This window comes from Netta rufina, assembly GCF_964035555.1.
Source record: "Netta rufina genome assembly, chromosome: 3".
In the NCBI taxonomy this organism is placed as follows: Eukaryota; Metazoa; Chordata; class Aves; order Anseriformes; family Anatidae; genus Netta; species Netta rufina.
In genome coordinates, this window is record NC_140125.1 from 14946953 (window position 1) to 14964004 (window position 17052).

The window sequence follows — 17052 nt, forward strand, 5'->3', positions numbered from 1 at the left end:
TTGTGAGCATTGAGTGTTCATAGATCTACGAATACATTTCACATGGCATTAGTGAATTTGATTTTATTTTCATTTATTATTTTTAATTTAGCAACAGACAAAGGAGTAGAAGTAGGTGACTAACACAGCCACCTTCTGCCTTCCACTGTGCTGCTTCCTTCTGGAAGAGAAGACCTGTTTAGGCAAAAGCAGAGGGGCAGAATGGCCCAAGGTCTGAAACAGTAGTCTAGGGTTTGCATTCAAACATATTGTGCTGCCAGCAATGCAACATCAGGTACTACGCACTGCCTCTGTGGGAGTATGCATGGAGAGTTTTTATCTCATTCTGAGGCATGCCCTAAATTCCCTTGCCCTCTGTTAATGCCAGAGACTCTGAATATAAGCAGGCCTCTCAGTAAAACGTTGCTGATCAAGAAAGCTGCCTTTGTGTGAGTACTGTGTACACAGCCGGTCAATCAGTGTTCATAATTTAGCAGATCTAAATCACTCAGGCTGGGTTTGGAATAAAAAAAACAAGGAGCTTTTGCAGCTAGGGGGAATGGAGATCTTTCAGGCATTACAGGAACAGCAGAATAGATGACAGCGATTTAATCTGTAATTCATGCAGGCCAAAACATGCAAGAATGGTGGTGACAAATGTGTTTTGGAGATGAACAAAATACTGACATTGTAAATGTAAAGAAACAGGCAACTTGGTAAGATCCACAAGCAGAAAACTGGGGGAGGGTGCAGGAGAGAAGGAAGAGGCTTCCGAAAAAAAAACAGAACAAACATCTTCATCCAGCAGAGGAAGGAGAACCAGGAGGATTTAGAAAGGTCAGTGGTAGTGAGCAAGGAAAATGCCCTTAGCGCAGAAATGGGAGATGTGGGACAGAAGATCAGAACTGTGTGAACAGAGAAAAAGGATGCTCCACAATACCTCCTAGCCAGGTATTAGGGAGAAAAAACATGGCAAGATCTACTCATCACCTAAATGCAAAGAGCAGGACAAAGACAGCCAGAGTTAATTCTAGTTCTATAAGCCTAGAAAATGAAGGATGGCAATGCTGGGAATAGAAGAAGGGTGTTTTACACACCAGCTGCCTGTATCATTTTGAAAGACACAAGGGATGCCTGAAATTGCAAGCAGAGGTGAAGCTGTGTCCCTGCAGATTAAGTCTGCAGCCTCTTTTTTTCTCCCTGTGGTGATTGTGACTTAAATGAAAACTGATGCTTTATCAGAGAACAATCAAAGTAAAGAGAACAGCCCTAGCAGAGAGAAAGTACAGGATCAGACTAAAGATAACCCTCGCAGACAGAAAGGCCAGATTTCTTTTGCTTGGGAAAGCACGATGTCCTAGGCTCTATTTCATAGACTGCTGTGTAGCCACAGAGCTTGTCAGATCCAAAGTGCTCATTGCCATGCTGACTCCTCTATCTCCTTTGCCAGTAAACTGACAAGAAATAGCATATCCCTTGGCAGGAGAGTCACCTGGTCATGCTGTGGATGTTGCAGAAACCTCCCTTGCCTCTAGCTGCTGTTACGGCAGAGCTTGTGAATAAATGACAGTGCTGAGTACCCAGCCATGGCGTACAACTAGCATGTGGAAAGGACATTTAGGACTCCCTTGCACACGTCTTGGTCTGACTGAAGAGCATCAAGGCACCTGGTGGTTGTAAGGAACAGAAGAACACATAGGAGTTACCAGGATTTTTCTGTAATATTCTTTTTTTTGGTTTTATATGCTGTGGAAATAGAATTGCCCCACTCTGTTAGGCTTTTTTTTTTATTATTTCATGTGCCTTCAGATGAGAACTTCAGTGAATGCACACATTTAGTTTACCAGAGAGAGATGCAGAAATGCTTTGAACTTGGTTTATAATTCTCAGTATTGAGGAATGCTTCTGTTAATGTTTCATACAAATAACATGTTGATCCAAATTGTATGCATTGGAGAATATTAAGTAAGTTAGGTGAGATGCTTTCTTGTCCTAAAATAATCTTTCTTAATGAGACTAAGGATAGTGGAGAGAGCTATAGGGCTGAAAGAAGGCCTAACTTCATGCCTGTGTAGAGATTAAAGTGAATTCTGGTCAGACCTGAATAGCTGGTAGATTTACCATACAGTTAATGCTTTTCTACTAATATCCATTAAAGCAAGGTTTGTGAAGTGAATCCAATACACCCTGATAAATCTACGTCTGCTTGATGAAGGTTTCTCTGCTGACAGATTTTGTTTGCATCTGGTATTATGCCATGTGACATTCTGATTTTGAAATAATTGCGATCAACACAGCAAATACTAGTTTACTTACAATATGTATGTTCATCTAATAAACAAACTGGTAGATTCTCAAACATAGCACTTACGATGGAATCATCAGCTGGTAAGCCTCCAAGAAATTAGGTCACATTTGCAAGAAAGGACTGAGAAACAGCTTAAGGATTATAAGGAAAACCAGCTAAGTCTACATGGCATGTAGACTAAAAAGACTAATATGACCTTGGTATGCAAAAATACAAGAGCATTAAGTAATAGATTATTCTCTCTTCACAGGGGTAAAAACATCATTATATGCTGTTTTTAGATTGTTCCACCCTTAGAAAGGAAAGTTAAAAAATTGGAAGACAAAAATTCCGCTAGGGATGAATCAAGGTTTGGAAAAATACAGCTTATGAAGACACCTCAGATTGAATTTATTTGCCCGAGATAAAAATGCAGTAAACTTTTGTTTATAATCTCCCCAAAACCAGGACATTTCTGATACCATATCAAGGACTAGAATACCATTGCTTGAAGTACCAAGATCCTACATAATGATATAACGGCTATATGAAAGATTTGCCCTAGCATTATTGGGCTCAAAAATGTCTTCTGCATAAAACCCCAAATTAATCCCAATGGCTTCCACTGTGTGAAAGAATTGTGATCCCCATTTCCACAGAGAAATTCCATGGTGGTCTTTGGTCCGTACTATGGATGCCACAGCAGTGGATCCAGGTTGCTTATAGCAGTCTATGAATTCATCGCCCTAAGACCAGCAGCCACAGGAGACAAATAAATGTTCTTTACTTTGCTGATGCTGATCCTGAGTTTGTTGCGATTCACATCTGTCTCTTCCCAAACTTCTGCCTCGTTGAAAGCGGTGTTTGGTGTCTGGCCGAGACCTTCTGCTGGCCGGCCTGACAGGATGGGAGGAGCGTTCTCTTGATCACTCAGATGTTCACCCTGTAGGACATCCTCAGTGTTCTCACGAAGCAAATCCCCAGGTACTGGAGTGACGTTAACCACCCTATGGAAAAGACAAGAAGAAAGGAAATAACATTAGTACTTAGAGAGTGTGGCCCATCACACTGCCCCATGGAAATTCCTTAGCAGCTTTTAGTGTATTTTGAGGTTGAAAAAAAAACAGGCAATCTAGCATTACTTCACAACATGAAACACAACAGGAGGAATCCACCTAGCATACAGTCACAAAGATAGTGGAAAAGATTAGTGAAAGCATATTGGAATAGAAACTTCTTTAAAAGTTTCCAGGAGTGCCCATTACACATTACTTAGTTTAAAGCATAGTTCTCATCTTTGCACAGGCTTAATAGGCTTTGTAGCTTTTATGCTCTTTAATTTTACTATGGATTATTGGTATCTGTTCCCTCAAAAGCACTAGGACAGACCACTGAGCTAAACCTTATCAACTTCTGTTTGGACATATTTTCATCTCTGAGCATCAATCTCTGTGCACCTCTGCACTAGCACATGAAACGCCCCATGAAGGTTGTGGAGTTACATTCTGGACATGAACAGCACATGCACTCTGATGTGTTCAGCTCTGTATAAAACCTCCCCACAGCAAGACAACAGCTGCCTTGCAGCAGGCACTCTCACGGAAGCTCCAGCTGTGTGCACTCCATGTAATATGCAAAACATATGGGTTCCAGTAATCCGTGCCAAAGGTCTCCAGGCATTCCTGAATGTGACTCCAACCCACGCACTCATCCCAAGTAGAAAATATATTTTCAGGACAGAAAGGGTCTGAAGCCAAGTTCCATTACCTTAGATAGATGTTAATATACATAAAGTCAAATCAAGTAGTGGTTACGAGGCAGCTCCTACTTTCCAGGATCATTATGGCCTTTGAATCTTTCAATAATGAACTTGTCAGTGAGCTTGTTATTGAGCATGCCCATAGTCTGACTGGCATAACTGCAATACTCACCCAAACATGGCTGCGGTTTGCCTGGTGTTCTGCTGTGGTGGAGTAGAGGTGCTAGTGGACAACAAGATATCTGTACCAGCCTTCTCCCAGTCAAAGGCTTCATTTTCAGTGATGCCTCTTTCTTTCATGCTGTTCTCAAACACGGACATGATTAGCTGGAATAAATTTGCAAAAACAATTTATTCTAAGTGGCTGAGAGAAGCTATCACAAAAAAAAATGAAGTATGAGCATGAGTATGAAGTGCATCTTATAATCTAATCTCCATCTTGCCTGTAAAAAGTAAGGTTATCTGTAAAAAGAACAGATATTCTTTACAAAAAGAACGAAGTGTTCCACACAGCAGTGCACTACCCAAGGAAACGTGACATTCTCCTGTCAAAGGAAAACAATCTGGATGCTCTAGGCCAACACGGCCATATGTGAGGTCTTGTTATTCCAATAATATTATTCGTCTAAATAATTCAGAATTGAGCAGACTCAACGTGAAGAGAGAATATGGTGACAAAGACATGTGACTTATGGCATAGAATTAACACTAGGACATGAATAAAAGTTACCATGAATAAAACCCCTGTTTCTCTGTATTTAAATTTCAGTTGTGTTTATCAGCATGATCAGAAAGCATTCTGCATGAAGGCCTGGAGAGCCTGCCATTTCCTACTACCTTCAGCAAACTGCAATTAAATTCCTATCTGCCACTTTCAGTTGAGCCAACCTTTTCCTCCTATTTGTGGCCTAGAACCAAAAGATCTCTGCAGCTCTCCTCCTGCAGTGGCACTATGTCGAAGTAAGAGAATTCCCAGAGTTGACTGTCAGCCAGACCAAGGGACAGGTAACACTCCTCCAGAGAGCGGAGACAGACTGGACATGACATGCCAGTTGTAACAAATCCTTTGCTCAGAAAGGGATTTTTATTTTGTGACAGTTGAACATGATAAGACTGAGTTTCTGCTAGCCACATATCATGATGCCTCCTTTCACCTGTGGTGGAAACAGGACTTGTGCTGCTGCTGTTGGCAGGGAATTTCTTGCTCAAAACCAATTGTGAGTAAATGAAGGGTCACAGTCTTGCACTTAGCAAATGCATTTCTGGACTTAGTAAACTCAGATGAATGTATTCTCATGAATTTGCCTAATTACTAGCCTTCCTGAGCTTCCATCTGCAGCCAGGCCCAGCTGTAGCAGGGCTGAGCTCCCCCAGGAAAAGCTCAGAGATGACGTGGTTTCCTTTCAGGATGAGAAAGGTTCCCTGGGTAGCTGCTAAAAGAGGAAGTGGTAGGAACCGTAGTATTGGAGGATCTGTAAGAAGAGGGTTTAGAGGTGAACAGAATAGCACTCAGAGCTGGTAGGGGAAAGGGAAGTAGTGTGGTTACTTAATCAAGGCAAAAGGGAGACAACCATGGTGGCTAATAAGTGCGCACACACAAAAATCACATACGGGTGAGGGTGTGGGAAGGAGAATTGCAAAACTACAAGAAAGAGGACAGAATTCACACAAAGAGAATAAAAACACAAGCTGGGTTAGCAGGGTAGATGGAGAGAGAAATACAGCTGTGAGTGATAAAGTTTCTCTTCCTCTCTCTCTCTCTCTCTCTTTAAAAATAGCAATATTGAGAAAAAATGGCAGGGGAAAAAAAAAAAAAAGGCAAGGAGTCACTAATATAAAGGGTCTGCATTGCCTTCCACCCCTAAAACATCTTTCCTGTGACACTGATAAAACTACAGATAGCAGATGCAGTTGCTTTTTCCTTCACATGTGCTGCATAATGATGGTGAGGACTCTAGGTGTATTTCACCATCCTACTCTTCCCACCCTTCACATGGGCATATTTGCCTACATTGACAATTCCAGATGCTGATAATAACAAAGCTGAAGATAAAGATTGCAGACTTCAAGGAAAGGACCACTCAGAGGACAGAGCACAGCCGCAGCAGCCAGTCCCCATCTGTCTGTCTCCATTAACAAGAGAGCAAAAAAGTAGAGGCCGACCCATTATGCCTCTTCTTACATCTTTGTCTGGCCTCTTTATAAAGCCAAAAGCATCCTATGATTTCCAGCATCCTGCAAAGCCAGAGACATCCATCAGGAGAAGGCAGACAGAAAATACATCAACTTTCAGACAGTGAGGGAGGAGGGAGCAGTAAGTGTGATTTGGTAATCAGAGGCTCACATGCAGCGTTTATGCTTCATTCCCCACCTCAGAATGATGGAGGGGAGAGGAAGGATTCTACCAAAACCTCATGTTGCTGCAAAAGCAGCAAAAACTTTACTCAGTACAGAGATGGGAGCCATCAAAACTGCATTGACACCAGATCAAACAGATGGAATACTGGAAGACTTAGGAATGGAACAGAACATTACAACTGCAGTTTATCACTTGTGGGATATACACATCTTGAACACGCAATGCTGGCAATTCCCCACCTCAAAAATGTACAATTGGAAAGGTTCAGAGGAAGATCAAAGGTGTGGAAAGGCTTCCTTCTGTGCAAAAAACAACTCAGTAGACTTCAGTATGGGTAAAAGAGTAACTGCAGAGCAACACCGAGGAGGTTTGGAAGATAGTGTGTAGCTGGGAAAGGGGAGAGAGGAGTTAGGGATCTCGTGTCCGGAGTTATATCCAAGATGTAAAATATAGAGACATTTTTGGATAAGGAGACTCTTGAGCCTCAAGGATCTTTGATCCTTAAGTTTTGAGAGTTTTTGGAACATCACTGAATATTCATTCTTTTATGATCTCACAGACAACACTGTTGGAGACATGCTACAAGGCCAGAAAAATATCTTTTCCAAAACAGTGCAGCTGCCCTTTTGTAATAATTTCTCTCAAGGGGAAGAACTTGGAGATTGACCAGAACTGAACAGCAACATTGAACATTAAACCTGTCCAGCGATAGGTCAATATTCAGAATCCTAATTCTCACCTGGTGATTAGTATGTATATCTTAAATTGAAATATAATAAAGGGCTAAGAAAAGAAATAGTAAACTGTAACTTTAAATTGCATTCATATATATTTTATTCTGTTTCCTTATTTCTAATCTTATCATTCCAAATTTTAAACCAACCATGACTTCATATCTGAATAGACATATTTTCCTCACTTCCTTAGCTTCTCTGAGTGTCTGATACTGGTGTCAAATTCAGATGCCATCTGATATATTTTTTAATCTTTCTCAGTAATAAATCCAGGTAAGTGAATATACAGGACACCTCTGGAGAATTTGCTGGCTGGAATATACCTCCAGTCAAGCTAGAAGAATCAGAGTTCAGCATTGAGCTACAGGTGCCAGATTTTTGTGGAGTTCCCTTTTATATGCTTCTTCCCAGAGATGCACCTGCAAGAAACTGAGGGCAAGGAGACAATTCACAGCTTCTGACAAATCCCCAGCTGTGAAAAAAGCTGTTCAGGATTTGTACTGCACTAAAATGGTCTGGAAACACCTCCTTCCAAAGATGGCTTTTCAGTACAGTTAGGACAGAATTATTTTATACTGAAATAGAACGATAGGAGGATGTAGGTTCAAAAAGAGCTTTCTAATCCAACCATCTGCTCAAATCAGGGCTAATTACAAAGTCAGATCCAGTTCCTCAGGGCCTTGTCCAGTTAAGTTTTGGAAATCTTCAAGGATGGAGATTCTACAGCTTCTCTAGGTACCTTCTCTAGGTATACACATAACAAACCTCATTCGCAATTTTGCCCCTAGCTCTAGTCACAATTTCTCTTGATGCAGCTTGTGCTGCCTGCATTTTGCTGTATGCCTCTGAGAAATCTGCCTCAATCCTCCCTTCAACCCTCCTTGAGACAGTGGAAAGCAGAAATTAGATGCCCTCTTGTCTTTCCTGCTCCAGACTAAATAAATTCCAGTCTCTTCCTTCAATTCACCTCCAATTCATCCCTCTCCAGCCCTCCATCTTAGTTGCAAATGTTATACTTCCACTGTACTATCCAGAAAGTGATTTTTTTCCTGAAAAAAAACTTTTTTATTTTTTTAAATGAGTTGTGGTTGCTATGCTGAACATGTACGTGGCTAACATACAAAGCCACATCTTCCCACTCATTTGATGCACTGTCAACAGGAGCAGTCACTCAAAAGACTGCACAGATCTGCTCGTAAAATGTTGTTTTCATCGCTTTGGCTTTAATGTGGAGAGAAAAGCACTGTGATAAAGGGAAACAATCAAGTTGCTTCAGTTATATTGTGTTAGCTGAACTACCATAATAGATCACATACATGCAAATAGTGCATGGAAGAAAAAATGATAAGATGAATATTAAAGAAAGGTTATAATAGCTCAGGCCCACATAAACCTGCAAGAAACCAAAAGCATTGGTGTGCACTGCTGAGCAGTTGGCACAGGCTCTCTGCAGACTTTGGCAAGCTGTGCTAAAATTCTGCCACATTTGGAGTATCTCGCAACATTTATGGTTTAATGAAAACCAGAAATACTCTGTTGCTTGGGAAGAGCTTTCTGTTTCAGAGTAAGCGCTTATTTTGGGCAGGATTAGCAAGAGGGTGAGACAAAGAAGAAATGTACAGTCCAACCTTTTTCTTCTGGTCCTAGAAAAGGTATTCATCAGCCTGATGAATGTGCACGTGCATGGAAAAATTAGAAAAAAACAAATGCCAATCCAGACCGCCGTGCTGGTAACAAAGAAAGGCTCCTACCTGATAGTCTGGCTTAGTGAAGTAGTCCAGGCTTGCAATATGATCCAGAAACAGGTGGAACTCTGAAGGCATGTGTTTTAGCAGCATTCGGTGTTCATACTTTTCTTTTATCATGCCAACTTGTTCCTGAAAAACAGAAAATAGCTCAGAGTCAAGAATCTCTTTTATTGCTTCATATTCATACTTCCTCGGTCTTATCATTCCTGGAATACCATACAGTCCAGGAACACAGCTGCTGCTTAGACACAGCACTGTATCTAGGCACTTCTCCCGTTTTGGTATCCCTAGCACAGTGAGGTAGACCACTGCAGGCAAAGGCCAAAGGAGAATCGTGAGTCAGAAACACTCTTCAGAAGCTGTCCCTTCAGCAGAGCCTTTGGCACAGGTAACATATTTCTTTCCGCGATTTAATTCTCAAGCACAAAGTACTTCCAAGGTAACATGAACAGTTAGCTTTATTCTGTTCAACTTTCTTGTTGCAATTCCCATTTGACTTGTTTTTCATGGCAAAGAGTTATCCTCCCTCCTTTCTCAAGGCTCTGCTTATTTCTCAAAAGGACAGCTCTGATGCAGTTTTTCCACTTTTGTGCTTGCTTTACAAGAACAAAGTCAAAGTTGCTTGATCCAACATGATTAACTATGTGCATAAGAAAACATCTATTCCAAACAAGACAAGCTCTACTCTGTGCGTCACAGCACACAAAAGCAGGTTAGCACCTTGCAGCAAGATCTGATGAAAAACAGGCTCCAGCTTTACTTCAGCAGAAAGCAGCACTCAGCTGCAAAAAGAGGAATAATAAGAGTCATAATAACAAAATATAGCACCCTGTCTTAAGCACAGACACTGAGTTTCCTACCTTATCTTTGATCTTTCGCCATGGAAGCTGACCAACTGCAAACTCCACCAACATGTAAAAGAGGGACCACAGATCATCATGTCTACCCATCTCCTGGAGAAAAGAGAGACGAAGACTGAGGAGCAAAGTTCCATGCTGCTCAGTGGTCCAGGTGTGCTCTCCAGATGAGCTACCTCATTTTAAAAAGCAGGAAGAGAAGTCATACTTCCCATTACATGATCAAATAAGCCAGATTAAAAATTTAAGATGCAAAATCAAGCACTTATTAAATGGGGCAATGTCGATACAGTCACTTGAATAGCTTCATCTGTTTTCCTTGTGAATACAATAGGAAAGAGTTTTTTAATATTTAAAACACAACACTAGTTTTCCATAGGACTTTCCCTCACTCAGTGTACAGCACATTTATTAATGGGATATGGTATGATCTAGATTAAGAAAAAAAGCACTTGTAGGTAGAAAGTCTTTTTTTATTACTGTTTCTAAGCAAAGTATCATTCCAACTCTTTTCACAAGACAGCATTTACTCAAGGGCTTTATTAAAACTCTCATCACCACGCACCACAACAATTTACAGATTTGTAGCTTCTCCACATACCATTCTCTTCCTGCTCTAGCAAATACAAAATTGAAACATGAACATGGGGATTAAGGCTGAAATTGTCAAAAACACAGGACTTCATTTTTTGGTGCTCAGCATATCTTAGAACAAGATTTCTCAGAATAGCATGTGTTATGCAGCAATTTTTGTGCCTAAATATACCTTCAGCTGATGCCAGCTACAGCTGGCACTATCCAGCTCTTCCAAAAATCACACTTTAGGTTTCTCAGTATCCCCCAGGAAACAGAAAGAATTTATGATGGCATTCAACTTCCCTCCCTTTATCACACTTTCCACCTTCTGCAATAATTGACATCTTGCAGCCAGCAACTTCTTTCCCTAAAAAGACTTGAAATTTCCTGATATGTGCCAAGTCATGCTACAGACTCATCCTAAATAAGACTGAATTCAGACAATTGCTAAGGGATAGCAGTGTATATACTAGTCTGAGGCTTACCAAATCTCAGACCTCTTCTCAGCAAGAACTGAGCTGGTTTTGCTATAGTTTTCCTGGAAGTTCAGCTTCTAGCAGATTCCTCCCATTGAATATATTATTTTCAAACGTAGGGAATTTACAGGTAGCTACAAAGAGGCTCTTTAAATAGAGAGCACTGGGTCTTACAAACATTTGTAAGTAGGAAAGGAATTCCCTAGCACATCCAAGGAATCTGAAGTACCATGTCCCCCAGGATCCCGAAGCAAACTATTTGGAGAACGTTTTTGTTGTTGATGTTTATTTCTTAAATCCCACTTTATGGAGAATTTTATTTAACATTGCCTTCCATACAAACACTTTTCATGACATACTAGAAAAATTAGAATCAACAAAGATTATGTACCACAAAGATTATACACCTTAGCTTGCACCAGCTCAGGCATTTGCAGGACCCTCTGCAAGCAGAAAACTAAAGTGGGACAGTTTACTATTTATTTATTTATTTATTTAATGTGTATGTCTATGTATAAAACATACACACAGACATATGTTTGTGTATAGCAAGTATTCTTTCAGAAGATTGAGTTTAATTGGCTTGCAGAAGGGTCCAGTAAGTGCCAGGACCAGGAAAAAGGATGGGACTGTGGTGCTTGTGGCAAGGGAAGAGATGAACAAAATACTCTCTCTTCAGGTAACAGCACCCTGCTCAATTGATTACAGGTTTACAAATAGCTGAGCTACTGTCCCAGTGTATAGATGAGACTGTAAGCAAAAGCTCCAAGAACGCTTTTGCTATGTATAGAACAGTGCAATGATTAGAAACATGATATCAATGCTAAACATACACAATACCAATTTACGATTACAAATACCCTGTCTCAAAAAGCAATAGCACTTAGGATGCTAGAAACCTGGAGATAAGGCAGGAGGAATGCTAATTCTCATCTGGCAAGCACTTAGCAGCAGAACCAGAGGACTTATGTTTCACTGCCTATGTAGGAAGAATTATTGACACAGGACAAAAGTGTTTTGAGAAAAAATGGTGGATGAGACTGCTAGAAGTGTTTAGAATGAAACAGGCCAGACACTGGAAATAATGGCTCTTTCCAGGGAAAAATAAATTTGACTTTAACTAGGTTGCTTTTAACCTGAGACCATGTTGTTAAGAACAAAAATTCCAGGTGTTGAATGGATTTGGTGACCCAGCACTTTGCAACTCACAGCCAAGTTATACTTGAAATTAGCACGCAGCCTGGCACTTAACACAGATTGCTGTTTTAGTGGGATTTTTTCCCCCTTAAGCATGTCTGACAATGCAATAATTACAATTAGCAAATTTACCACCTAGAGAGGATCCAGTAACTGAATCATAATTACGATTTTACAGTCAACAGCCTTGACCTTCTAATGAAATTAGTAGGATTTATTAATTTCTGTAGGCTGTAAACCAGAACTTGCACTTCTTAGACCTCTCCACCTGAGAACAGTTATCCGGGGAGAAATAACCCTTTTGTTAACTCTTTATAACCCAGAAATACTCACTCGGTTTTTGTGTGCGTTCACTGAAGCATAACGGACTGTTCCTCGAAAACCAGCAACGTTGCGAGGCTGAAGGGAGACAACAGAAAAATCTCAGAGACAGAGCAGGTTATTTAACCCCATGTGCTAACTGCTGAGAAATTCTCATCTATACTTTTATTTCTTATGGACCCAAGGCAAAAAAAAAAACTCTTTATGCCTTCATCTGCTCTAGCAGCCACCTGAATAGACAGCTTTTCCAATTCTGTATTTGTATAAAAAAATAATTTTACACAGAAAGCAAAGTGATTACAGAGATAGGTTAGAACAGTAATAGTCCAGACATAGAAATAAGAACATTTTCCAGGATCTTATTTTCTTTTTAAATACCAGGACAAGGAAAAAGCTAGTAAAGAAGTGCTAGTGCAAAAAAAGAGTCAGGAAAAACATCAGCAAACCTGAGGGCAGCCTGCGTGTGACAAAAACAGGGACCCCTTGCTCTAACACAGGGATGACAAACGTATGTATTTGCTGACATTGTTTATCAACATCCTCTAGAAGACTTATAAAAATGAAGATCCTCTGACTTTTGGGGCTCTTGCCTTTTTTTTTTTTTTTTTTTCTCCCCAGTATATTCTAAACCGCGTAGCTTCAGTTTCTCTTGCTCAGATTGTCTCGATCTTCATGTACCCAGAAGTGAAGGCTTGATAAAGGCACCTTCAAGAAGAAGGCAGTCCTCCTTTGACTATTGCTCACAGCTGGAGGCTTCCTCTGTTCTGGGGGCTGAGCAACACCCCCAAATCTTTCCACTGCTGCCTCCACAAGGACACTAAGTCATGTACGCTTACTTACTCTGTTCTGAAAAATGTGCATTTAAAGAATGACATCCAACAAATCCTTCCAGCTTAGCTAGAAACACCAGAGCTAACTACAATGCTTTCAAAATTCACGTGGCAAAACAAGGTTCAGGCCCAGGCACCTTAATGTTAAGCATGGGCAAAGCACTAGACACTGATAATTAATATGCTACTTTGGCAGAATTTTGAGCATATTAATAAATAATCTATTTGGGTGAGTTGTTCCACTTAGGTCAGTTGATTTATGTTTGTTGTTTCAGCTGTGCCTATGTTTTCAGAGCTAAGCCTTTGGTACTTTTATTCTAGGGCACGCTTCTGTCAGTTTAAATGCACACAATTCAGTCATTTCCCTCTGGCTACGGGGAAGTTGCTCTGAGTTTCAGTACTTTTACAAAGACTACAACTTGAAATGCATTTTAAACAAGCAACTATGCTGCTAACACACATATGACTGGTATATAGTGCAGCTCCCAAGTTACAGCGACTCCAAACAAAAAGTCACACTCCACATGGAGAACACACATGCATATGCCATGTACTTAATGCAGCATATAACATTGCAGTCCACTAGCTTGAGCTATTAGCTACTTATTTAGCAGCAGGTAATAGTCAAGATATTATTTCCATGACCACACACCTCTTTCCTCACTGAGCATACATTTCAGATGCTTACTGACAAATTACTGCAAAATATTTTTCAGTCCACCAAATTTGCTGATGTAAGTTTCTGAATAGCAGAATACTGGCCACTGGAACACGTCTGCTGGAATCACCCATCACTGTAAATGTCCTCTACGTGTTAAAAAGCAAAAGGACATTCCTCTTTGCCTTCATGAGTGTGGAAACTCACGTGAGTGTGAGAAATAAAACAGCAGCAAATTATGAACAATTCTAGTGTATAATCTGTAGGGCTTTCAGAACAAATATTCTTCAGTCTCTGCAGTCCAGGGGTTTATCTTTTATGCTTTTTTCCTACTTCAGTGTCCTCAGATATCAAATATAAATTTGTATATATAGAACCAGGTACTACATTTTAGTTTGGTTGGCAATGTCTCTGAAAATACTTCTTAGATCAATACTTACTATTTGTGGCACAGTATCTATACAGTCTTTAATTAGATCTATTCTGAAACCAACTCCTGGGCAGTTTGTGGATGTATTCCCCTCCTCTTTCATTAACAAAACAAACGTCCACCCACCATTTAACTGTACATGTACATCTCTACAAGAGCCAGTATGAACCAGTTCATCAAGCCATTCCCCACAGCTGAATCCAATGGGCTGTCTCTCCAGTCCTCTCTGATATACTGCCTCAGTGAAGGGACACTGCTCAAACTGAGCAAGACCATGCAATTATTTTGACTGGATATTTAGAACTTTGAACAACACAGTAGACACTAACTGTGTTAATAGCTTTTTTCCTCCTAAAGGTTTTCCCTCCTTTTGGCTGTATTTGGCTGCCCTGCCAGTCACAAGGCAATTAGTCATGTCTTTTGACTGTCACTAACCAATGCAATCAAATGTTTCCATTACTGTAGAGAGCAGGAGAGACCTTATTTTTCATCCAAACAGTTCCTGCCTCAGCACTTGCTGTAGCTCATGCTGTATACTCAACTGTTACTGACTTCTCTTCTGAATTCATCAACATTAATTTGTCAGATGATTTCTTTACAAACTTCATTTCTTCCCATGTAAAAAATTTCATCCCACCACTGCATTATCCAGCAGTGGAGGATACCCTGGATAAAGCATCACAGCCATCCAGATCTGTCCACACCTGACACAGAACTGAAATTCTAACAGTTAGGAACTTCATATTACGGAATCATGCATAGAGCAATTGATTTGAACCCCCAAAATTGTAAGGTAAAAATCTAGAAAGCTGAAGTACAATTTTTTAAACCATACATTATTTTTATTTTTTTTATTTTTTTCCACATCAGTGTTACTATGAAAAATGTTACTCAGGATAAAGCTTGTCTCTTCCTGAATTCAGATTGTGTCTAGCACACAAGCAAAAGTAATTTATTACACAGAGCTGTCAGGGAGATGACAGATATGAAATATATTGCATTGTGTCAGAAGCAAGGTTTAAAATGAGTTTTAGCTTGGGAGAATGTGTTAGACTAGTACTGTAGAGCAAAAATTATATTCCTTTCATATATTGGCAACGCTCACTACATCACAAAGACAAAATTTGGTAACAAAATTATGTACAGAGTGGATGTATCGTCTGCAATTGCGTGCTGTCTTGCACCCATCAGCTTCTTCTCATTCTCCAGTTCAAACACGGATGATCATCTGTATTTTAAGGGCCAACAGTGTCTTCCTTATGATTCAGATGAAGTCTGTCTTTCCTATATATGCTCCCCTTTCTTCAGGAGCATTCCTGTTTCATCATGATTCCGGATCCCTGCTCCTTATACCATCTTCTTACCTAGACATCAAAACTTTTCCTCTTGCCTCACTGGTCTCTAGATTGCTACTTTGAAGGTCCTGTTCTTCATCTCCATTTCTAAAAGCTTACATTTGAGTGCCAAAACTTTCCTTCCGCCATTTCTTATGCCTGTGGTACTCTCAAAGAACACAACCACTGGTTACTCCCCAGCCTTCTAGAAATCTGTGCAAACATCTCATGAGATCCACCACCTTTGCCCCTGGCAGGCCTGTTGTCATCTGGGATCATTAACCCAGCTGTCATGGAAACAGGAAAGGAATTTCCAGCAGTAAGAAAATGAAGGGAGAGTTAGCACAGACTGAAGAGGAGGTGCTAAGGGGAGGGAGGAAATGTCACAGATCACAGCAAGCACTTTGAGATGCATCTTGGACTGAAATAACTTGTTGGAAAAGTTGGAGTAAGAAGGAAAAGTGAAAGGAAGCTGTAATTAATCAAAAAGCACGTATCTTTGTGACTGCTAGGAATTTCCTGCTCCCAGCAGTTAGGCTTACAAGGAAATACATCTACATTTCTTCTGTAGAGACAAATTCTGCATCTCTTACATGCATTTTGAGTCATTAAACAGCAGTACTCTGTAGAATCATTAACAGCAGCAGCACATTTTGTCCCAGTAGGGAGTTAGAAAATGAATAAATAGAGAAATCCAGAGTCAAAAACGTCAGATGACAGAACTCCCCTCCCCTCGCCTCTGAAACCACAAAAAGTGACAAAACCACAGTCTCTGGCACTGCCCAAATGTCTGCCAGCCCCTCAGGCAGAATCCCAAATACTCTAGGCCTCTACAGCACATTTAGGTAGCTGTCAGGATCCTGCTGAAAAACAAACATATCATGAGGGAAAAGAAAATCAGGTGTAATTTGGACTTCCATATATAACAAAAGTGCAAAACAAAATGAAAACCCAGAAGCATGATGATGGCTCACTCACAACTCATAGCAGAGATGGTTACGAGCAGCGGATGGGAAGCCAACGCATCAAACACAGCCTCAAAAGAAGAGCCCAAAAGAACTGTAAAACAGAGAGAAACCCAAAGGAAAACATGATAAAAAACAACAAAATGAGGAGAAAAATTAAACAGAAATAAATTAAAAAACAATTCAATATTGCATCCCTTCAGAAACCTGGGCATCTTGTTGAGCTGTTGTCACCCCCCAGCATCCTTCCCAGCGCCGCTGCCTGGCGCTGTATGTGGTTTAATTTAGACACAAAACTTTGAGCGAGCCTGTGTGGTTTGTGAGTGCTCTGTAAATGGTGAGAGGGGTCCCTCTAGAGACTAACTTCCCCCGATCATATACCACACACTCCTAATAGAAAGTATAAAAAACAAATTTGAGAGCACAGATGCATACAGGTTCTACTGTGATTTGCCTCCCTAGAATTACCTCCTCTGCTCCCCAGTCAAACAGACTGATATTAGTAACCAGCAAGGGGATTTGCTCTCTTCCATCTCCTGCAC

The 17052-nt window shown here is 40.4% G+C and overlaps 1 protein-coding gene across 1 annotated transcript in view; it reads right to left on the reverse strand.

Moving 5' to 3' along the window:
* Positions 1-17052, reverse strand: part of TTBK1 (tau tubulin kinase 1) — a gene marked incomplete at both ends in the record, with an annotated part of 82463 nt that overhangs the window by 32513 nt on the left and 32898 nt on the right. Inside the window, 5 exons of the mRNA XM_084284164.1 lie at positions 3054-3273; positions 4198-4352; positions 8870-8995; positions 9727-9819; positions 12306-12371. Coding sequence (XP_084140290.1) covers positions 3054-3273; positions 4198-4352; positions 8870-8995; positions 9727-9819; positions 12306-12371 — 660 coding nt within the window. The remainder of the gene's footprint in view (positions 1-3053; positions 3274-4197; positions 4353-8869; positions 8996-9726; positions 9820-12305; positions 12372-17052) is intronic.